Genomic DNA, 24,465 nt, shown 5'->3' on the forward strand with positions numbered 1-24,465 from the left:
TATGGCCAGATTGGCCTACTCAAGAGCCTGCAAAACATATCCGAAGTGGCCAATATGTTCTTTCCAAGTAGGGCTGAACACTGCAATGTCATCCAAGTATACCATGCAGAAGTCCTCCATCCCATTCAGAAATTATAAGTTACTCACTGTAGTGACTTTAGTCCTTAGTCCCCTTTCCTCCATACTGCATGGGCGATTACTACTGAATGCAGCCCCAGGTTGGAGAGGAGAACCTCCTTAAGCAAATAGGTTCCTGAGAACCACCGGTCCAAAAGCCGCATCAGATCTAGAGCCGGCATCCAAACAGTAATGTTTGCAGAAAGCAGAGGGAGTGGCCCATGTGGCCACTTATGACTTGCCAAGGAACATGGCGCTGGAATGCGTTGGCCGTTGCCTTGGCCCTGACTGCGTGGGTGTGCATGTTCGCCGGAAGAGGCTTGTGCTGGCCCTCGTATGCTTCTTGGATGGCCGAGACCATCCAGCAGGATATGGAGGTCTTGGAGGCCTGATAGCCTGGTCTTGCTCCCACCAAATGTGACAAATCGGGCATGTGGCTTGCGGAAGCCCTTGGTCCTGTCCAGGTAGAATTTCAGGGCACGCCGGACATCCAGGCAGTGAAAACTCTGTGCCTCGTCCTTAGGATCGGCAAAAAACGTAGGAAGGACTATTTCCTTTTTTAAATGGAAAGCAGATGGCACCTTGGGCTGAAATGCTGGGTGTGTCCGCAGGACTACTTTGTCCCTGTGAAAGGTAGTATATGGTTCGGAGGCGACCAGCGCCTGGATTTTGCTGACTCTGCGAGCCGAGGTCGACCAGTTAGGCCGTCTTGATGGTGACCAGCCTGATGTCCACAGACGCCATTGTGACAAACCGTTTGCGCGCCAGGGCGCCCAAGAGTATGTTCAGGTCCCACACGGGGTGTGGCCTCTTGATGGGCAGGCAAAGTCTTGCGAGTCCCGTCAAATGTTTGACAATCGGATTGGAGGAGCAGAGTTCCTGTAAGCCCCGATGGCTGCGAGATAAGTGCGGCAGGTGTCCACCTGCCTGCCTGAGTGGGCGAGGTGCACCGAGAAGGAGAGCACGTCGTCCAAGGTACATGTCAGGGGGTTGATTTCCTTGGAGTCTGCCCAGTGGGAGAACCTGGTCCATTTACTTTTATACTGGGCTCTGGTAGCCTTGCTCCCTGCGCCCTGTACGATCTCCAGATTAGCCTGGGAGAGGCGGAGGTGCCTTAGCGTTACCTGCTCCAGAACCACGCTGTGAGGGATAGTTTCTGTGGTACGGGGTGAATGACCCTGCCCGCCTGCTGCGCCAGCAGATGTGATGGGCCTGTCACTAGGTGAATCGGTGGCATCTCAGAGGATGAGCAGTTGCGAGAACCATGGCCTAGCTGGCCACCATGGAGCCATTAGGATGATGTTGAGCTGGTCAGACTCCTTGAGCTTGCAAAGCACTGTCAATCAGCAGAGTGGGCGGGAAGGCGTATGCTGTCATGCCGTTCCACTGGATCCGAAATGCATCGCCCATGGAGCTGGGGCCCTGTCCCTGCCAGGAGGCGAACTGTTGCCACTTCTTGTTGTGCCAGGTGGCAAAGAGATCCACCTGGGGGTGTCCCAATCTGCTGAAGATCTCCTGAATAACAAGGTTTTTTAGCTGCCACTCATAATTGTCTGCTCCCAGCCTGCTGAGCCCGTCCACCTCCAGGTTGGATTCCCCCGGAAGGTGGACTGCTGTGAGGAAGATGCCGTTTTCCATAGCCCACTCCCACATGCTGATTGCCAGTCTGCACAGTGGAGGGGACCTGGGGCCTCCCTGCTTGTTGCCATAGTAAATGCTGGTCGAGTTGTCGGTCTGGATGAGGACAACCTTGCCCTAGATAAGTGGAAGGAATGCACAGTGCTAGCCAGATGGCGTTCAGCTCCAGCCAATTGATGTGGTACTCCTGCTGCTGTCGGGTCCACGTGCCAGGAGTCCGAGGGGGTGGGTGAGACGGGGTGGCTGCCGGAAGGGCGTGCCCGTCCGTAGGTTGCAGTCCATGGACCACCATGTGAGGTCCGGATGGAGAATGGAGGAACGTTGATCATCTCGGATTAAGAGCCCCACTCCTGGTTCCATGATGCCGCGAAGTGCAGCTGTATTCTCCTCCTGAGTCTTGTGTGGGGGACAGCTAAGAGGACCGCTGCCAAGAGAGCCAGGAGGTGCTGGTACCAGCAGGCAGAGGCCACTTCTCGGCCGAGGAAGTGAGTAGTGGCCTTCTTGATGGCTGTGATCTTGTCCTCAGATGGAAAAACCTTCTCAGAGCATGTGTCCCATATAAGACCCACGAAGGTCAGAGTCTGCGTGGGATGCAGCTGCGACTTCTTGAGATTGAGCGAAAAGCCCAGATTGTGAAGTGTGTTTATAAGAGCATGGGAAGTGTGGTGCCCTGTTTCCGGAGCTGTAGCCACGACGAGCCAGTCGTCGAGGTATAGGTAGATGTGGAGGCCCTGAGCCCTAAGAAGGGCAACCACTGTATTCATGAGTCTGGTGAAGACCCTGGGGGCCGAGTTGAGGCCAAAAGGAAGCACCTTGTATTGGAAATGGAAGCCCATGATCCTGAATTGTAGAAAGGAACGATGGGGCTGCCAAATCGGGACACGTATATACGCGTCCTTCAGATCCAGGGAGCACATCTAGTCTCCCATGCACAATGTCTCCGCTATAAAAGCTGGTGTAACCATCTTGAATTTTTGTAGAGGTAGGGAGAGGTTGAGGGTGGAAAGGTACAGCACAACTGCCAGACCCGCCTGGTTCTTTTTCTGAATGGCGAAAATCCTAGAGTAAAAGCTCAAGCCTCGCTGGGAGGCTGGGACTTCGTCCACTGCCTGGTTCTCGACGAGCGACCGGATCTCCGCCAAAAGAGTTGCTGTCCCAACTTGCGGGAGTGGAGGGGAGGAGAGGTTTGGATGGGTAGGTTGGTTTGTTTGTTATTTGTAATGCGCCGGAATACCCTAGGGTAACATGGCGCAGCAGATACAGAAATTTGTGAAACAGTTGCAGACAATAAAATATATACATGGCATATACACAGTAATAATGAAGGGAAGCAAGGAATATATACATACATACAGTTAACAATTGTGTGTCCGGTATGTCCAAGTGACAAGAGGGAGAGGCAGACCGAGAGTAGGCGGTACCCCATGGATGCTACGGAGAGGATCCAGGGGTCTGTGAAATCCTGATGCCAGAAATGTGAATGAGAGCAAGCCTGCCCCCCACTGGAGACACGTGGACCCGTAGGGGCGTGTCATGCCTTCTTTCCCTCTGAGGCTGCTTCGGAGGAGGGGGGACTGGAAAAAGCCCTTATCCCCCTCCCCCTTTTTGTTGCTTGAGCCGATGTTGAGTCGGTGAGCGGTCCGGCTGTCTAGACCTCCGTTCTTGGAAGCCGCAGAACCCTCCACATGTACGCCTCTTGTCAGAGCGCTGCTGTGACTGAGTGTACGATTTGGGGGTGGTCATTGCCAGGATGGATAAAGACTTGGCCATTTGTGAGCGGTTTTTCTTTTTGTACAGCTCCTTGTACCTCCCCTCGAACGGCAGGTCTAATATGTGTTCCTGGACATCCGGGTTGAATTTAGTTGCAGAGCCAGACTGCTCTTATGTCCGTGGCAATGCAGATGGCCCGGCCACAGGTGTCAATGTGGGCCACGGTGGACTCCATGATGTCCCACGCCACCAGCTTGTCCTCAGCCAGTCCTGCCTTGAAACACGATTGGCTCTGCGTAAGAATTTCTGGGAAATCCGCAATTTCCTGCCATAACCTCTGGTTAGCGGCCGCCAGCACGGCATTGGCCTGACAAAGATGAAAGGACGCGTTGGACTACAGCTTCTTCCCGTATGCCTCCAAGATCTTCTCCTTGCCTAGCACCGCTGCAGAGAAGGAGGATGAGGACGACTGAGGCTTGGAGTATAGTGATGCTGCAGCGATCTCTGAGGAGTGTGGCGGAGGATGGGCCGATAGCCCTCAATCTGCCTGTACTTGGCGTCCAGGCGTCGATTGACTGGCTGGACAGAGTGGGCTTGAGCCAACCCCTTTTGGCCAGGGCGACTACATCAGTCTGCATCGGGATTCCTGTTTTAGCAGAGGGGCGTCGCATGAGGGCTTCTAGGAGGACCGCCTCTGCTAGTTGCTCTACCTCGGGTTGAGGAAGGCCCAGGTACTCAGCCAGCCCTGCAAGACGTTTGTGGAAGGCCTTGGCTGATGTTGGCGTGTCGGGGTCCTCCTCATCGTCCGTGTCTGCCTGGGATTCAGGAGGATCCTGCACCGGTGGAGGAGTGGTGCGAGTCGGAGGCTGAGGTACAGGGACCGGAGTTGAGGCTGTGGCAGAGGCTAGTACGGAACCGCCTGAGCAATCAGTTGGGGGGCCAGAGCAGGTGGCAAAGGCTGCATTGGGTCCGGGGACGCCGGCGGAGGAGCCTGAGGAGCCGGAAGCATTGGAGGGAGTACATCCCTGATGGCATCCCCGAGGATAACCCCCATCGGAGGGGACTTCATGAGCCCGAGGAACCTCCCAAAGAACCTGTCTTCACAGGCTGGAAGTGTGGTAAGGGATATAGGAGTAACGAAGCCTGCTGGAACCGCTGCATACCCTGCCCATATGGACGCAGCAGGAACCTGCTGTGCACAAATGAAGGATAGACTGTAGGCCATGTACCTGGTTGACGCCAGTCCCATCTTCACACTTGTTCGCTGAATTCCCGTTCCTGGTGCGGCGGCGGACGGGTACTGAGGTGTGGCACGGCGGCCATCTTGTCAAACTGACTTCCACGTGCCTGTGTCATGTTGCAAGGCTCGCTGGGCCCAGCCTCGTCCAGGACTCTTTAGTGTGGATCATGAGGCTCAGCCTGCTCCTCGGGCTGAGGCCTGGTAGGCGTAACACCCTTGACCACGAGGCCGGTAGAGCTGCGTTTAGGCACCCCTCAGACATATTGCCAGTACTAGGGCGTGGCCCCTCGGGTGAAGACCGGGTACAAAAACCTTCCGGTCCCTCACCACAGTCACCGGGAGAATCCCTCGGCCCATAGATCGGTAGCTTCGGTGCATGTGCTGTTAATAGAACCTGAGTGGTCCCTCCCACGGGGGCGATTGCTTGGGAAAGAGTCTCCCTTGCGTAGTTCGATGGAGAATAGAGGCCCTACCCTAGGCCTGGATCGATGTTTGACGAAGTCCTTCAGGTCCTCTGGAGGCGATTTCTGGAAGAGCTCCCTCCACCTGGCTAGTCTGTTCTTCAGAGACCTTGAGGACAGGGCGTTGCACGCTGTACAAGCTTGCCAACCATGGTCTGGACCAAGGCAACGTAGGCTGAGGGTGTGGGGATCGGAAGTTGGAAAGAGCCCGTCGCAGGATGGACACCTGCTGAACCCTGGGGAAGTCGACATGCGCCGGGGAGGACCCTGACGCCCGAGTATCAAGTACCTGTATGATTAAAAAAAGACAGAAGTATCCATGCGTGGAATTACATGGCCGAAAACACACACAGGAGCGCTGGTGAATTTGGCCCGTTCGTCGACGCGGAAAAGGGAACGGAAGTGTGGGGCCGGTGGGTGGAGTCAGGGTAGCGCATGCTCCCAGGGCCGCACCCCCGCACACCTCTAAATTTAAAGGGGAAGAAGGTTTTTTCTAGTGAAAAAAGGTTCAGTCTCACGTACCTTGGAAGGGACGCCCATGCAACATGGAGGAAAGGGGAGGGGACGTAAGGGTACATGATTTACCATGCTTTGGAATGTAGCAGGAGCATTCTTTAGTCCAAAAGGCATAACCTTAAACTGGTAGAGTCCTCCTGGGGTGGAGAATGCAGTTTTCTCTTTGGCATGGTCTGTCCAAGGTATTTGCCAATAGCCTGAGGTTAGATCAACTGTACTGAGGCACTTGGCTAAACCAAGTTTATCCACCAGCTGATCCGTCCTAGGTAAAGGATGACCATCAGTCGTGGCGACTGCATCAAGAGCTCTATAGTCCACACGGAATCTCAACTCCTTGGATCCAGCCTTTGGTACTAGTACAACTGGACTAGCCCATGGACTTGTAGAGGGCTCCATTACCCCAAGATCAAGCATCTTCTTGACCTCTTACTTTCTGTGGGTCCTTACATGGTCTGACATCCTGTAACCCCTGCTCTTAACAGGGAGACAGTCGCCCGTGAGTATATCATGCTGGTCCCAAGGGGTCAAGCCTGGTGATAGTGAAAACAGAGGGGCAAACTGATTGAACAGAATTTTGCACTCCTCCTGTTGTTCCAGAGTCAGATCAGAAGAGAGATTAACTCCCATCCTTCATCTAAAGTTGTCCCCCGAGGAGGTCAGGTAGAGGTTCACTCTCCTCCTGAGCAGAGGCTAGTAGCAAAGTCCCCAGTTCTGGTCTAGAGACATAGGCCTTTAGGTGGTTGGTGTAAAAGACCCTGGGGGCCTCCATGGGATTCCCAAGTCCACCAAATAATTGACCTCTCCAAGTTTGCCCAAAACCTTCAAGGGTCCAATCCATTTGTCCTGTATGGCCCTCTGCCTTGTAGGTACCATAATAGAACTAGCTGGTCTTCAGTAAACTCAACCATGTTGGCCTTCTGGTCCTGCCAATGCTTCACCAGAGCCTGACCTGCTTTCAAGTTATCAGAAGCTTCTGTCATCGCATGTGTCATTCTTCTTCGGAGACCTAACGCATAGTCAGTGACTCTCACTGGCTTGAGGGAAGGATCACTCAACAACCTGTACTACTTACTATGTACTATTTCTGCTTAACATGTGTAACTTCCTGTAACCTAAGCTTTGCATATCCTTGTAACTCTTGCGCCCTGATACCTTCAGGTCTGGCGCGCACTACAAATGAATAAACAACCCTTCCTTGATTAGGGCCAATGGACCTCTAACCGGATGACCACAGAGAATCTCGAAGGGGCTGATACCAATCCCTTCCTGAGGGACTTCTCTATAAGCAAAGAGAAGGCATGGCAATAGAATGTCCCACTTTCTTCTAAGGGGTTCCTCTAAAGCACCCATCATGCTCTTTGTCGTTCTGTTAAACCTCTCTACTAACCCGTTGGTCTGGGGATGGTAGGCTATTGAGAACCTTTAAGTCACTCAACAGTTTTTCCACATGGCCTGCTGGTAGTGGGGTATAAAATTAGTTCCCCTGTCTTGAGATTTCCTCCTTAGGAAACCCAACCCTGGTAAAAATACCAAGGGGGGGGCCTGTGCAGTAACAGTCCTCATAGGTATGGCTTTAGGGTATCTGGGAGCATGGTCTATAAATCGGTTGCCCTAAAATGTGGGAGAGTCTAAAAGGACCAAAGATTTGTAACAACCCAACCCTCTCAAAAGGGACTCCCACCAATAGGAGAGGCACCAGGGGTGCCACATTCTTGGCTTCACTCTTGCCAGATGTCTGATAAGTTTGAAAGCTTCTACAGTACTACTTATCTACATCAGACCCCATCTTGGGCCAGTAGAAATACAGAGAAATCCTTTCCTTGGTCTTCTTAAAACTTAAGTGACCAGCCAAAGGAATCTCATTGGCTATCTGTAGAAACTGGGGTCACACCTCCTGAGGCACTACATGTCTTATGTAGTCCCCTGGGGTAGATTCTATAGGCTCACTGTAAAGGAGACGACCATCCTCCCAGTACAGCCTTTGCTTTCCTGGCTCTTGCGCTTGCAGCAGGATTGGAAGCTGCCTGTTGGTGAAGTCCTTCAAGAGTAGGACACTCTTTGACCTCTGCTGAAGTCTGCCCTAGAGGGGCCACCTTCTGTAAGCAAAGTCTGCAGCTCAGGGTGGTCTTTAGGATCCAGATCTCCAACAGGGGGGGGGGGGGGAAGGGCTTCTTCCAGCTCTGAGTCAACAGTAGCTGATTCACCATCCTCTGGTTGAATCTCACTCAGCCTCAGCTGGTGTAGGGGTCACAGGTGTGACCTTGGACTGTCCTCTCTGGGATGTCCTGGTTTTGTGAGGGCTACTTTTCTTCTGTCCTGAGACCTTGGGTTTCCCCTTTGTCTCCTTTTTCCTGAACTCAGAAGGTTGTTCTTCCTGTGGACTGGGGGTTATAGGTTGCTCTGTAACTTCCCATTGAGAGTCATTCAAAGTGAGCTCTCTGGACAGTCTAGTCTGCTCCTGCTTGCTTTTTACTGGGAGGCCTGGGGGTGCTCGATACAACTCCAAGAGCTTTTAAGTCATTCCCCAGCAGGACTCTCCTAGGCACCTCATTTTGTACACCGACAGGTATTCTTACAGTCCTATGGTTGCATTTGATGAGAACTGGTAGTATTGGAAACATCTGGACAGGGCCTCCAGCAAGCTTAGTGGTGCCTTTGGGTGCTTTAGCAACATCCTCAGTTTTGAAAAATGTTCCATCCACCACTGTAATACTGGCACCAGTGTCTCTAATGGCAGAGGTTTCCTCGCCATTCACAAGTACACTGTCCTTTGTAATATTCTTTGGTATTATCTGAAATAGAGTTATACACATCTACATTCTGCTGTTCCCACAGACGCAGGGATGCTAAAGAAACACTAGCAGCAACTCCAATGGGGTCTTCAGCCAGTAGATGAAAGTTTCCACTTGCCATATGTACTTCTCCCTCAGGGATGAAGGCTAAGGAGGCCGAGTGGAGCCCTAAGGTTTAACCTTGCATCTGGAATCCCCATTCACATGGTCAGTTGACCCACAAGCATAACATTTTCAAAAAGTTTTGACAATTGGGGGCTTATGCTGACCTCCCTCAGGTTGACCACCAGAGGGCTCACTAGACTGACCTGGTTTCCGATATGGCTTAGCCTTCTTAGATTTGTGGCCCTCTTTTGGGTGGGAGGTTTTAGAATTCTCTGTCATCTTTCTTGTACTGCTTCCCCTCATCCTTCTTGTGAGTGGCCCCAGAATCCTTGTGAGTGGCCCTGTTGGCAACCCACAAGTCAGCAGCTTTTGCTAACTTTTTGGGATCAATCTCTTTAGAGTCAGCCAAGTGATGTCTCAGCTCAGGAGAGCAGGCATCAAAAATAGATCCAAAAAAAAAAAAATTCTCATTGTTCATAGACGTTCACTCTGTAACCCTTAATCCAACCATCTACATTTTTCAAACATTCACACACCCAGGTAGCCCAACTGGTACCATCTGTCTTTTTGAGGGTCCTAAAACTCTTAAGGTACTGGGAAGGAGTTATCGGAAATCTAGCTAGCACATTCCCATACTGCAATTTTTCAAGTTCCCCCACCTCCATTACAGCATCGGTTGCAAACTGGGGAGCCGAGACAAAAGCTAAGGAATAAACTGATTCCCTGTGAGACCCTGAATCCCATGGTTATATTCAAAAGCACCCAACCAATCCAAAATATCAAGTTTCACATCATACATACTCGCTGCTTCTTTGGGCAGGCGAGGCCTCTTTGGACTGGAAGACCATTTCAAGAGCATGCTGCATTTCTAGCTCCCCGAGTTTGATGTCCTGATGTTTGGTTTCAGCTTGGATTTGCATCTTTTGAACTCTTACTCAAGTCTCATGTTTTCAAGAGACACATTCTGGACTCAATGATGAACCATGTGGGGTTCCAGTGTAAATAAGCCGAGGCAAAAGGGGAGCTTGGGATCTTGAGGGGCTCTCTTCCTGAGACTCCTCTCCCTCCTATGACTCTTCTATGACATTAAAGTTAGACTCTGAATCAACATCCTCATTATTATTTTCCACATTTCCTGGGTTATAGGTGTTACAGGCCTACTACGCACATTTTGACTTTCCAACAATCTTGTGATCAATTCATTTTTCTTTTCTTTAACAGGGAGATTCCTGACCTTACACATTTCTTTGTTGTTCTACTGTTAAAATAATCAGGGCTTCCTGACGGAAGTTATCCATATTTGGCATGTTACAATTGCTGTTTTAGTGGATTTCGCCTTGTGAAGGTTTTAGTTGAACAAAAGCAAAGCAAATACTCAATGTAACAACTCTACAATAGATCCCACTGCTGCCACCATATCAGGTAAAGATTTGGGGTAGTACCCTTTGGGTGCACTACAACCATAGCCTCCTGGTAATAGGAACCCAACCTTTGGTATACGTCTGTACTACACATGTTGTTAGTTGAGCAGCCAGGCTTAACTCAAGAGGGGTCAACGTGAGCTGTAGGGTGGTTACACAAAGATTCACAGGGACAAGTGTTCAAACAAACTCTTATACTCAAGATTTCTTGATTAAACAATTATTAATTTATGGTCATTTGAATAAGCCTTCCTATACACAGCAACACACAAATACCTTCAAAATACACACTCTTAGTTTCTAAATCAGCAAATACCCATTGGGGATGACACACAGACTTCCTACACCCCCAGGTGACTTAAATAGCTAGGACACTGGACATGAATGTATTACTGTTGGTATTCAGAATGTACTGAGATGAGTGTCAAAGAAAATGGTTATTAGAACAAACAAGAGATCAAATATTCTTAAGCAGGCAAATACTTTTGGACCCCCCAATGCAGAGTAAGTTAATCCCATCCTGGAAGGATAGGTGCAACACAATGTCGGAGGCGAGAAGAGTCATTCAGTGAACCAGGTAAGGCCATTGTCAATGGGCACAAGTCTATGGGGCTGAAGCACTTCTGCAGGTAAGTAAAGTCTTTGCACAATGTTTCAGAAGTCTTTGAAGAAAAAGAAGAATCAATGTAGGGCCACAACCTGTTAGACTTGTGAGTAGTAAAAGATGCAAGTACCTCTACAACAAGAGGTAAGTTCTCTTAGATGGTACAGTTAGTACCTTTAGTTAAAAAAAAAAAATACAGCAGATTACTTCTGTTCCAGTGCACCTCTGCATATCCTGGTGTTCCTGGGCCTCAGTTGTGGGGACAAGAGGGCGGACTCCGGTCACTGACAGCAACCGGCAATCTTCAAACAAATGGCACTTCAGTGTTTCAGCTTTGCGCGTCTACCACAAATGGCACCAAAGTGATTTCTGGCTGTTTAGATGGGCTTTCCTTGCATCTGCGGTCCAGCATTCTGTTGAGGTGGCTCAGGCTCGGTCAGTCCTGCCTTCCTGGGAGTCCAGAGTATCTTCCTGGAGCTCTTGACCAACTTAAAAGCAACGCACACAAACTGGTGTTCCTCTCCCAGTCTTTTCGTTCCAGCAGCAACTGCAATGGAAATACACCTAGCTTTGAGAGGATGTCCAGGTGGCTTACTTTGGAGTGTAATGGTCTCACAAACTCAAGGGGAGAAGTCGTCCTTGCAGGGCGTCCCTAGTCTAGGCGAATTCGGAGCTTCAGCACAGCAGCAGGGCTTCACCGTGCAAACCAACGGTCCAGGAGTTGCCCCAGGTGTCTCTTCCAAGTTCTTCTTCGGATTCCTTCGTCCAGCAGTCAACACTCCCTTCCAAGCCAAAAAGCCTTGCCTTTTATGCAGGTTTCTCCCATTCATTCCAGCCTGGCTGCCAGTCAAACAGCAGGGTGGCTGTCCTTGCCGGAGAGTTGCTTTGGAGTGCACAGAGGTGTCCAGGGCAACCTCCTCTTACCTCTGACCAAAGCGGCTGCTTGTACCCCTTTAGCGAGTCCTTTATCAAGGTCTCCAATGTTGGTTCTAGCTGCATGTTGCTTAGAGACTAGAAAATATCCACCAGAGTTTTCTTTAATCTGCTACTTGTCAAGATTGAGACCTCTCCGAACTGCCTTTAGCTAGGATTGCGTTTTGGACTTAAAAGGCCTGGCTGTGCAAAGAAACTGCCTCTAGAACCTTAAGATCTGCTAATGTTACACTAACCAACTGTTTTCCTTCCTGAAAATCATTATCTTATGTGGTTGTGCAAACTAAATACAATTACCGTTTTACTTTGTGTGTGCAGGAGTGCACGTTCTCACTGATAATACGGTAGAACTGTCAAATGCTGTAAATTGTAACCGCAAGCAACTACCAGCTAAGCAGTGGCCTTTGAAAAGTATTCTAAAGTGTTTTGGTTTAATGTGGCAAGTGATTCCTGTGCATATATAATAAATCTATATTTTAATATACAATTATTGAGTAAGTGTTTCCCTGAGTTGTATTACTAGCTAGCTTCAGTATACTTAAATACAGCTCACATCTTCCTCTTATGATAAGCCTGACTGCTCTGCCCCTCTACCGAGGTTCCATGAGTAGTACAGACAGATGCTAAGAATTAGGGATCTACAAACCAGTGGGATAGTTTTGTAAAGTCTACTTCACAGTGAACTTTGGGAAAACTCCCCCAACAACAGGCTCCAGAAATTAAATCAGCTTTGAAGAAGTAATAATCACTCCCTCAATTATAGCAACTTGATGCATCAATAACATATTTCTAAAACATGGTTTCTAAAAGTCTTCACGGATCTTTCAAAGCAGATTACTAACCAGAGAAGCCAGAATTGAACCACCAATCCAGGAACTGAACCGCCGCTCCACTGTAGTGTTGTTTGCTATCAACTTTAAACGCATGCTCTGTATGGGAGAAAAAGACCATTGTAAATCCTAATGAAAACATTGCCCATTTCAGATCATTTCAGGCTTCATACATGTGCAATAAACAAGAAGTCAAGCATATCAAAAGCCGGTCAAGGAAATCCAACATAGAACACTTGCTGGTTTGGTGACATGGTAACTTTGCTGCACACAAGCATGGATCTGGATCGACAGTCCAGGGACAGATGCAAAACGAAGTTCTATCCACAAGTTGAACTCTGAATAGTTTGCAGCACCACATTTAAAACATGTGCTTTATAAGTATTCAGAACACAAGCAACTGCACCACTGAAAGTGTTCAGATTGTGGAGATCGATTTCATCATCTTTTCTTGATGCTAGTCCCCGAAAGCTAAAACATATATCCAAGGCCAAGGTTGGAACAGATATCTCAGTTGAAAGCCTCGACCAAAAAGTGCATGAATGGGATGGTATGTTAGCCACATTGAAAGGAAGGATTTGGAGCGTCAAAGCAAAACCAGCATCGCACAAAGTCTTCACCTTTTCATCACTCACTCTACATCAAAGCATGCTTAGATACTTGGGAGTGGTTTTCCGATGACACCGCTGGTAAGAATTTGGGATTTATTCTGAAAGGGACTATTTGGAAATGCTCCACAGAGCCTTATGCCATGTGATGGTTGCATCAGGGCCTTCAGTAAGCAACTAGGAATCGTGTCAGCGGAATACAACAATGTTCAATCAACTAGGACATTACCCACGAAAGATAAGGACGACCCCCGGTCAACACTGCAGATCAACCCTACATAAGACAACAATTCATTTATAAAAAACTGTATTTATTAAATTTTTATCAATGTTAAAATACATATTCAACTGTCATGAGCTCATTAAATATAAACTTAGTATAATAAGATTAAAGTGCATAGTCAAAGTGCTTGTTTAGAAAAAAAAGAAAAAGCAAAGCTGGAACACCATCAGATTGATCCAAGTTGCTAATTCACGGGTACAATGGCGAAAACCCCAAGTGAGTGAAGGAGATCACTCGGCATCCCATGGTTAGCTTTGGTGTGTTTTTGATTTTTGATTTGTGTGTGATTGGTTTATTTTTGCCTCTACGAAATACTTCACGGGTAACTGTTGGTTCACTCTTTTTGTGCACTGCAAGCAGCCAGACACCATGAAGCACAGCCTACTCCCATATCTGGATGGACAGGTCCACGAGGGAGAGGGGGGGAATGGGGGCGGAGGACTTTGTTCCCCCTTGCTTGTTGATGTAATACATTGACACCACGTTGTTTGTGCGTATGCGGACTATCTTGTTGACAATGAGCGGTCTGAACGCCCTGAGCGCTAGGAAGATTGCCAGGAGCTCCAAGTGATTTATGTGCAGGAGCTTGTCCTGAGGCGACCAGAGGTCCGAGACCTGAAGAAGATCTAACGTCGCACCCCACCCCAGAAGGGAGGAGTCCGTCGTGATAGTCACCATGGGGGCTGGGTCCTGAAAACCCGCGCCCCCCGACAGGTTGCTGAGAGATGACCACCAATCCAGATCCACTCTCATGGAATCCGGAATCATTATCCACTTGGGATCCGGGTCCACAGCCTGACGCCAGGAACTCCGAAGAGCCATCTGGGTCCGTCTCATCTTGAGACGAGCAAGAGGAAGAGCCAGTACACACGAGGCCATGAGGCCCAGAAGCCTCTAGAACCACCAGGCCGACATGCTCTCCGACTGCGCAAACATCTGACACGTGGCTAACAGATCCGCCATTCTGTCCCCAGTCAGATACACTGTGCAGCCGATAGTGTTCCAATGAAAACCCAGGAAAATCAGGTCCTGTGAGACCGTCAGAGGATTTCCGCCAGGTCACCGACAGCCCAAGATGGAACAGGAGCTGAAGGGGAGACTGAAGGTTGCCCGCTGCTGCCAGCGGACCAGGGCCTCGTAAGAGCCAGTCGTCCAAATAAGGATACACATTGATACCCTGTAGACGAAGACAGGCCGCAATCACCAACATCATCTTCGTGAAGACACGCGGCGCCAATCTGAGGCCAAAAGGAAGCACCCGAAACTGGAAGTGCTGCTCTCCCAAAGAGAGCCGAGATATTTCCTGTGTGGATTCCAAATCAGGATATGCATATACGCATCCTGAAGGTCCACAACGCTGAGCCAATCGCCCATCTGTAAGGAGGAGCGTATCTGGCTGGGCGTGATCATCTTAAATTTCTCTTGGGGTAGGAAAAGATAGAACTGGGAAAGGTCTAGGATGGTGCGCAGGCCAGCCTGGTTGGGTTTGGGCACCATAAACAGCCAGGAGTAAAAGCCCTCCCCTCGCTCTCCAAGGGGGAACGGGTTCCACAGCTCTGAGGTCCAGAAGTTTCTGAACTTCGGCCTTGAAGGAGGGTTGAGGGGTTGGGTAGGGGGTAAAGGTAAGCGGAAGACCGCTCGAGCGACTGACCAGACCCATCTGTCTTCTGTGATGGTCTGCCACGCCTCCCAATGAGACGCAATCCGTCCTCCCACCGGGGTCTTGTGCGAGTGCGGAAAACCCTCATTTGGTAGGCTCATCGGTGGCGGTGCCACCTGAACCTGATGAGGAGGCTGAGGAGCGAGAGAAAAACCGTGTGCGCTGTTGTCTACGAAGGTTATTCCCCGCTGGAGTATCCACTCTGCGGGATTTTCAGTCAAGGAAGCCCCTAAAACCAGAGGAGGGTCGACTTTGTGACAACGGTCTCTGGGATTTGAAAGGAGCTTTGACCAGAACAGACAATGATTTAGCCGTCTGAGTGCTATCCTTGGTCTTGGTGAGCGCTACATCAGTAGAAGAATGAAAAAGCTCCTTACCATCAAATGGAAGATCCAACACCTTGTCTTGCACTTCCTTAGAAAATTTAGTGGCATGCAGCCATGCCTGTCGTGAGTTATCAGCCCCCAGCATAAGGCCCCGAGCCGAGGTGTCTATGCGATGAGCCGCAGCCTCCAGGAGATCCTGGGCCAAGACCCTGGCATCGGAAAGGCCACCTTTGAAGTCCTCCAGCTTCTGGACCGGGATGTGCTCCTCAAACTCTGACAGACCTTTCCACATCCGCATGTTAGCTCCCGCTAATATCAACTCAGCGTTGGCCTGCCTGAGCTGCAAGGCCGAGTTGGAAAAACATTTTCTCCCTAGGGAGTCAAGGAGCTTGTCCTCCTTTCCCAAGACCTGAGTGGCCGTCGTGGAAGAGGATGCTACAGTTCTGGATTGCAAAGTGGCCGCAGCCACCACTGTGGAGGAGGGAGGCGGACAAGACAGGGCCACCTCTTCCGAGGGATGTAGTCTGTACCTCGCGTCAATCTTCTTATTGAAAAAAAGTCTGAGTGTGGCTTTTCCCAGACTCTTCGGACCTCGGCCAGAACGTCCTTCTGCAGGAACAGGCCGGCACGCTCCAAGGGAGACAGGGTGAACGCCCCAGAAAGCACACCCTCCTGCGGAGCGGGTGCCTTGGGCACCGGAACATCTAAGAAACTCATCATGTCCAGTACCCGGTCATGAAAGGCTCTGATAGAGCGGGGAAGGTCCTTGTTGTCCTGATCGCCTTGAGGATCATCTGACAGGTCAGGATCCTGCTGAGCCGTGTCAGGCACTGCCTTCTCCACTGGGGACAATGGAGGCACAGGCGGAAGAGCCGGGGGAGGCACCATGGGCAAGGGAGGCGCCGGCGGAACCACCGGAGGAATGGGTGGAGCCGGAGACGCAGGTGGACATATCTCCTTGAAAAGGCCTTTGAAATATTCCCTCATGGGGTCGGAGCGCATAAGCGCTTGAAATTTACCGAAAAAGGCGTCCTCAGGAGATTGTTTAGGAACCTGAGGAGGCCTCTAATGAGGTGGACAAATCCAGGGACGTAACGGGGAAGGGTGCCACACTGGCCCCTCCACCGACGTATCCACATAAATCAAAGGTGCCACACCCGCGGGCAACAAAACATTGTGCGGAAGAGGCATCCGGGCGTTCCAATCATAAACCGGCCTGTAAGGATGCGCACAAGGGACCTTAGGTTCACCAAAGGGACCGAGCCCTACACAAGAGGCCGATGGCATAGTTGTAGGGGTAGCACCTAAAATGGCCGCCGTGGTCGTGGCAGGAAGGGGCGCCATTTTGTCCTCATCTGGAACTGCGGCACATGAGAAGTGAGGCAGGGGTCCCCGTCGATGGACCAGGGGTCTTAATCTTAGCCTTAACATAAGGAACCTCGGCAGAGCCGGTACTATGAGGCCTGGAATGTTTTTGAGACATACAAACCACCAAATTAGCCTTCGAAGGAAGGAACTCGGCACTGCTGGTAAAAGAAGAACTTTGCTTCTTTGCCCCCTCAACAGATCTGGTGTCACCACAAGAGCGGGAACGGTGAGCATCCGCTTTCACCGACTAAGACCTTGTCCGGCCTCTCAGAACGGTTGGTAGCTTTAGCCTCTGAACGAGGGACCTCGGATCCAGGCCCGGTAACAGCCTTCTGCACGGGCCTCTAACATCCGTTCGGTAACAACAAACCCAGCCAAGGCCTTGTGGTGCACCCCAGTCTTGTTTTTGAAGGAAGCCGACAGAGGCCTCAGAGCGAGCGCCGGTAACCCACGATTCAGTAGAACTGGGTCTACAAACAGCCCCCACAGGAGGGGCCCCGGGGCGTATTCCAGTGTTCACAGGCCCCTTACAGAGACCCTCGGAGAAAACTCTGGTAGAATTATTAGGCCCAACGGGCACCTCAGGGCGAACCCCGGTGACAGAGTGATTAACGCCCCTCCCGGACCAAGAGGAACCCGGAAAGGTATCCCCCGGCCGGGGTGCTCTGAAAAGTAAAGAATTTACCGGCGTTTTTTCTGCTCGTCGTTGAACGCCTCAAAATGCGAAGGAGGAGTTTGTTGGAAAACCTCCTCCCACCGCTCCAACTAACGTTGAAGTGCCCGGACCGAAAGGGAGTCACAGTAAAAACAGGAGTCCCAACGGTGTTCCGGATCCAAACACTCTAAACAAAGAGGATGGGAATCCGCCCTCACGAAGCGACGGTGACACAATGAACAATCTGGAAAGTCTAACTTGAAAGACATAGAGTAATAAACGAACGCTAGCGAGAGCCAGAGAGGAAAAAAAGGGTAGAGAATCTTCCGAGGATGCAAGTGCTTCCGGCCCCGATCGAGCGGAGAAAAGGACTGATGGGCGATGCGCGGGGCGGAGCCAAGGTGGGCAGGGTTATGGCCGTGTGCCGGGCCCCGCGCAAGAAAGAGAGGAAGGACACATTCTTGGAAAAATTTGTATGCTTTTTACAAAGTGCTCCGGTTCGGTCCCACTGGACGGAGAGATGTCCCATAAGTATGGAGGAAAGGGGACGGGACGTAGGAGTAATGTATTTTAACATTTTTTTTTTTTAATTACAAATTTTTATTACTTTTTGTGCAATAAACAACAAATTACAAACAAAACCATAAGTCTTTACATACAGTTGGCAGAGCAGGACGGATGGGTGTACTTATAATATATGCAATCGCAACGAAACACGTGATGTGAAGTATATGAGTAGTTAAGGCAGCAGGCAGTTTATGGATGATTATGATGTACGAGCATCCCAAAGAATGATGTTAGCAGATATAGTCTCTGTAGGACTGTGTGCCAATACATTCTGCCAATATTGCAACAAATTTATAATGTCTGTTCCCATCTTCCCCAAATCTTATCTGCTTTGCCCGGGCAGCCTCTAGCTTGGTAGACTCGGCGTTCCATTAAGATGACTGCATCCACATCCGATGTCCACTGATCGTATTTCGGGGTGTTTTCTGAACCCCACAGTTGTGCAATGTTCCTTTTCGCAATTCCCGAGGAGGTTGAAACAAGTAGCTTCTCGAATCGTGACAGTTCAAGAGTGTCTGCAATGCCCAGGAGCAGGAGTTTGGGATCCGTCGGAACTGGTCGGCTAATGACCCTAGAAAGCCTCGCGCTACATTTATGCCAAAAGCGTTGTATGCGTGAACACTGCCAAAGGATGTGGTAGAAGGATCCTTCTTCTTGTTTGCAGCGTAGGCATTTGGGGTCGGTTGATTTGCCCCAATTGTACAGGGTTATTCGGGGATAGTATATCCTATGTAGTATCTTAAATTGCACCAGCCGGATTCGTGCCGAGATTGCACATTCTCTAGGATACATCAGGATTTCAATCCAGTCTTCGGGTAATATGGGGCCAATATCATTCTCCCATTTCGTCTTCAGGGTCAGCAGCTCTTTCGTGCCAAATGAGGAGATGGCATTGTACATGGTAGATGTGACCTTGTTGTTTACCTTATCGATTACTATGTTCCTTTCTATAGGTGAGCATTCTGGCATGTCCACGAGTTGGGCTCTGTGTACGCTAAGTGCATGCTGTAGCTGTCCGTGGTGGTACTGTTCAGTCTCCGACAAGCCATGTGTTGCAACGAGCTCAGGGAACTGTATCAGCTGGTCGTTCACTACTATCTGCTGAATCGTCTGTATGTTAGCTGCAGCCCAGGTTGGCCATTTCGGGAGGTTGGCAAGATTCGGGAGGTGAGCATTGTACCATATGGGTTGGACTGGGGTGATTTTGTTATCCCAACCTAAGTGTTTATGTATTTCTTTCCACACCAAGGCGGTGTGTGCTGCTATCGTGCGTTCAGGTGGGCGGGTCTGTTTACAGTAGAGGCTTTCAAGTGGGGACATACCGTGTCTTGCCGCTAGTTCGGCTCTTATGTGAGGGATGGTCGGGTCTCCATGTAGGATATCATTGACTGTTGCCATCTGAGCTGCCCAATAATAGATCTGGATGTTCGGGAGTCCTATTCCCCCCTCCCAGACTGAGCGTTGGAGAGTTTGGAGGGCAATTCTCGGGCGTTTCCCACCCCATAGGAGTGTACGTGTTGTGCTATTTATACTGTGGAATTCCACAGCTGGGATATGGAGGGGGGCATTCTGGAGAATGTATAGAAAACGGGGCAAGGTCAGCATCTTAAAGAGTGCTGCTCTGCCTAACAGTGTCAGTGGCAGTACTTGCCAGTGGGCTACGTCCTGCTCATATCTTTTGATAAGTGGGTATAGATTTTGTTTTACGTAGCTATTAAGCTCGTTGGTAATTTGGATACCTAGGTATCGGAACTGATTGGTTTCAACTCTGTATGGGGAACCCGACGTTGGGATGCAGTCTATCCCTTTAACTGGGAACAGCACGGATTTGGGCCAGTTTACTTTGAGTCCGCTAAAGGATCCATACTCAATTAGGATTTGCGTGACCACAGGGCATGAAGATGCTGGGTCACCCAGGTACACTAGGAGATCGTCCGCATAGAGGGATACTCTATCTTCGCAGTTCGGGCCCCATCTAAAGCCAGTCCATGTGGTAGTATCCCTCAGGAGGACTGCCAGTGGCTCTATTACCAGCGCAAACACCATTGCCGAGAGTGGGCAACCTTGCCGGGTTCCCTTCCCTAATCGGATGGTACGTGACGGCCACCCATTTACTTTAACCTCGGCTACCGGGTTATTGTATAGTAGTTGTACCCATTTTATGAACGGTTCTCCGAAGTGCATCCTGCGCATTATGGCCCATAGCGCCTCCCAGTGAACAGAGTCAAATGCTTTCTCGAAGTCTATGGCCAACAGAGCCAGTGATTGCTGCAGGGCCGGGGCTCTCTCTAGTGCCAGATGCAGTCTGCGAATATTCATTCTGGTCGACCTCTGGGGCATAAAGCCACATTGGTCCGGGTGGATCAGGGACGTGATGACTAGTTGTAGTCTATTAGCAAGAACCTTGGCCAGTATCTTGGCTTCGCTGTTAATGAGGGATATAGGTCGATAGGATGTGCATTCTTCAGGGGGTTTACCTTTTTTGGGAATTACTATAATGGTGGCTTTGCGGAGATCAGGTGGGAGCTCCCCTTGATTTAGGGAGTGCTCAAACACGTTGAGCAAGTGTACGGGTATGTCCAGGTGGTGTAGTTTTTTCCAGAAGTCTATTGGGAACCCGTTCGGGCCTGGGGTTTTACCGGCCTGGAGTTGCCCAATGGCAGTTGATATCTCAGTGGTAGTAATTTTGCTGTCTAGAGCGGTGATCTGGTCTGTGGTGAGTGTTGGGAGGACAATATCTGTTAGTATGGTACTGTCTATAGTATTGGTGGGGGGTTTGTAGAGGTTCTCATAGAACTCAGCAAAGCGGTCAGCGATGTCTGCATCGACGTGGGCTAGGTTTGCGTTTAGGGTTCTGATGCATTTCACCTTCAATTGTCCCTCGTCTCGTTTTTCCAGCCACGCAAGCAGTTTACCTGCTTTGTCTCCCGTTTCATATACACGTGCCTTCATTGCAGCGTGTGCTTTCTTGGCACAGTCTAAGGATAGGTTATGCAGCTTCTTCTGTGCTATTAGTAAGGCTCTATTCGACTCCGGGGTGTCACTGGCAATGTGTTCCAGTTCCTTGGACATGACTTCAGTTTCAGCTTCCATGATTTTTTCGCGATGCATTCTCTTCTTATGGGACGTCCATGATATGATTACTCCGCGCAGAACTGGCTTGTACGCCTCCCACAGTGTATTGGGGTTATCAGTCGAATTTGTATTAAGGTCAAAATAATCGGAGGTAGCGGTCTCCATCATCTCCTGAAATTCAGGGAATCCTAAGTAGTAGGAATTAAAACGCCATAAGGGGGGCGGTCGTGGTCTAGCTGTTTCCAGTTCTAGTAGCAGTGGAGAATGGTCAGAGATTCCTCGGGGAAGGAAGGATGCATTGCTTATTTGGTGACTACTTTGGTGTGGGAGGAAGAAATAATCTATCCTAGACATCGAGGCGTGGGCCCCCGAGTGGAAGGAGTATTGTCGAGTCTGAGCATGAAGAACTCTCCACGCGTCGCAGAGGCCCATTGCCGACACAAAGGAGGCCAGTTTAGTCGTAGTGGCGGGGTTTCTGGCTCTCAGGTGCGTGCGATCAAGCGTATAGTCCATGACCTCATTAAAGTCGCCTCCTATCACCATTGTGTCTACATTCCTCGTTGCTAGTATGGGGGTAATTTCATTTAGCAGATCGTTGAGGAGGGCTGGTGGGGAGTACACTGCCATGAGTGCCAGTGTTTGGTTCCATAGTGTTGCTTGAATGTATGCATATCGGCCTCCTCTGTCCTGAAGAACGTTCGTGATCACCAGCGGAAGTCTCTTGTGGATTAGTATGAGGACTCCTCTCGCTCCCATAGAGAAGCCTGCGTGTACCGCAGTGCGGTAATTTGATCTTTGGAAGAATTTGCATATGTTTCCGGCTAGATGTGTTTCGGTCAGCATGACTATATCCGGGGAATGTCTATTTAGATGTTGCAGGACTAGCCGCCTTTTGATGCCGGCACCCAGTCCGTTCACATTCCATGCCAGGAGTTTAAGCTTGCTTTGGGTCGAAGTATACTCAGCTGCCATTATCAGTGCTGGATCTGCTTACACAATTGTATTTTCTTGGATGCACATATAGCAATACTAGGATATCTGGTCCGTATATCGTACTCGTCATGCCTCTGTATGATGAACATTGAATAAATGTAACACCCCCAACTCCCCCCTCCCTATACTCCACCCACAACTGAAGCATCTGTCGACCCAGTGTTAACAGTTAAATCGTTCAGAAGTTATCTACATCCGCCTGCCCCCGAGACAATCCGTTTTCGGAGTGCGGCTGTGCTAGATGTTGCGTCTCAGGGGGGAACACAAGGCGGGGTGGTGGAACTCCGCTATACGGTGTTCCGATTTCACTTAGTGTCCGGGGGCGGAGCGGGGGGGCGCTGTTTGGGCGGCCGCCAGCCGGAATTGCCGTCAACGTCGCGTTTGCGGTGTGCAGTACAGCACCATTGCAGTGTGTTTGTAGTGGTCTGGATATCCGAGATATTGGAAATGCCTGCTAGTCTTCCGCATGTTGTAGGATTGCGTTTTGTTGTTGTTGCTGCGGTTCCTGCTCAGGTGGTCGGTCAGGGCGAGGTCTATTCCGTTCTCCTCTTCGCCTTCCGTCAGCGCTCCAGTCGCCCTCTATGTGCCTTTCAGCCCAGCTCCACGCCTCCTCAGGATCTGTGAAGTGGACTGTTGTGTTCTTGTAAAATATTTTAAGCTGGGCGGGGAATATTAGCCCATATTTAACTCCCATTGATTGCAGGCGTTTTTTAAGGGGATCAAATGATTGGCGCGCTTTCTGTACTTCTCTGGTGAAGTCAGGGAAAAACGCAATTCTTGACCCATTGTACGTAATGGTTCCTTTAGATCTCGCCAGTTGCAGAACTGTGTCTCTATCTCTATAGTTTAGGAACCTTGCAATGACTGTACGTGGAGGTGCCCCTGGCACGATCTTGCCGGAGGGAACACGGTGGGCTCGCTCAATAGAGAAGAATTTGGAGAAGGACTGTACGTCATATATATCCGCGAGCCACCCCTCAAGGAATAGTTCCATGCAATCTCCTTCAGCTTTTTCTGGAAGACCCAGTATGCGGACGTTATTCCGTCTTGATCTGCCCTCACTTTCATCTGCTCTTGCTTCCAGGAGCTTTATGCGTGCCGCCATGCCAGACATCCGTTGGTTTACACCGCGAAGGTTGTCCTCAGTTTCGGAGATCCGCATCTCCGCTTCCCCGGTACGTGAGGTCAGCTTCTGGAGATCATGTCTCAACAAGGATACGTCCGCACCTATGCTGTCCATCTTTTTCTCCATGGAAGTTCTAGAACTGGCAATAGCACCCATGATGTCTCTGAGGGAGATATTATCTTCCATGCAGTCCGGATCTTGTTGTGTTGGCCTTTCCGGCGAGCGAGAGAGCGGCGTGGTTGCATATTGCTCAATCCTACTTTGTGTAGAGGTCTTCCTGGGCTTATCTTTCCCCATCGCAGGGATGTTGGTGAGGTGGCGGTAGGGGTTCGTCTGGGAGAAGGGGCCCTTTGGAGGACAGGGAGGCGAGTGTTGTTATTGGGGGAAAGAGAGATTCGAGTATGGCCGCTCCTTATAACACTTGGGAGGAGGAGTATCTGCAGTTTGTATCTAAGTGCGTGTTGGAGGAGGCTCCACAGGTGGTCCAGCTGTGGGACTGAAGTTCTATGCACCGCGGCCGTGTGAGTGTCTCGCAGAGTAACGCTCGTGATGGTGTATGGGCGCGCTTCAGATGCGCAGAGGGAGGGTGGTGCCGGCTGGTTCCAGGGTGAGCTTGGCGGGCGGATGAGAGCGGTTCTGGTCAAGCCCAGGGGCACAAGGATAGTGGGCGTACGTAGCCCGGCAGGCGTAGCGTGGTCCGTTCAGCGTCTTTTTATGTGTATAGCCAGGGGGGGGGCTTAAGGTCCCTCTCCGTATTGTGTCGATCCACCGGGGTTGGGAACTTCGCTTAGGCACCTATGTCACCCAGCGTGGTATACATATATGGCCAGGGAGTGTCCCACAGGATGTCAGGGTCCAAACCCCTGTCTCCCCCTCTCCTTACCGCTGTCCCGGGCCGCCAGCGAGCGACCGGGGAGACGATCTGGAGCCGCTGTCGGAGCACTCGCGGCGACGTGTCCGTATTATGTTCCACTCGTGGTGCGGGCGGTCTTCTTCGTGGATTGGTAGGGCCGCGCGTGTGTTTCGGGCCGGGTGGTGAGGATCGTCGTTCACCTCCCTTCTTCCTCTCCCGGTGTTGCAGATGGGGGGAGCACCTTCGTGTAGTGGGGGTCGCCGGCGGGGGGGGGGGGGGGCAGGGTGAGTCCTCTTCAAGTGAGGTGGCGGCGTGGTTCTCCACAGGCTCCCTCCTGCGCTCTGGGCAGCGTATCACGCCGACAGCCGTCCGGATCCCGAGCGCAGCAGCCGGGTCCCCCCGCAGAGTGCGCGCGCGGGAGCACCGGTCGCCGCGTCTTTCAGTCGGTGAGGCCCTGCAGTCGGTAGTCCCGGGCGGACGCTTCGTTCCTCGCAGCCAGCGGGTGGGCAGCCGCGCGCACTTCGCGGTTTCCTCGAGACGGCTGCAGTTACAGGGATTCACAGCCTGTGTCTCCCTTGTCCTCA

At 50.7% G+C, this 24,465-nt stretch overlaps 1 protein-coding gene across 1 annotated transcript in view; it reads right to left on the bottom strand.

Moving 5' to 3' along the window:
* Nucleotides 1-24,465, bottom strand: part of ACTL6A (actin like 6A) — a 528,174-nt gene that overhangs the window by 53,570 nt on the left and 450,139 nt on the right. The window contains exon 13 of the mRNA XM_069618679.1: nt 12,380-12,466. Coding sequence (XP_069474780.1) covers nt 12,380-12,466 — 87 coding nt within the window. The remainder of the gene's footprint in view (nt 1-12,379; nt 12,467-24,465) is intronic.

Source organism: Ambystoma mexicanum, chromosome 10 (assembly GCF_040938575.1).
Source record: "Ambystoma mexicanum isolate Mex_15411 chromosome 10, UKY_AmexF1_1, whole genome shotgun sequence".
Classification (NCBI taxonomy): domain Eukaryota; kingdom Metazoa; phylum Chordata; class Amphibia; order Caudata; family Ambystomatidae; genus Ambystoma; species Ambystoma mexicanum.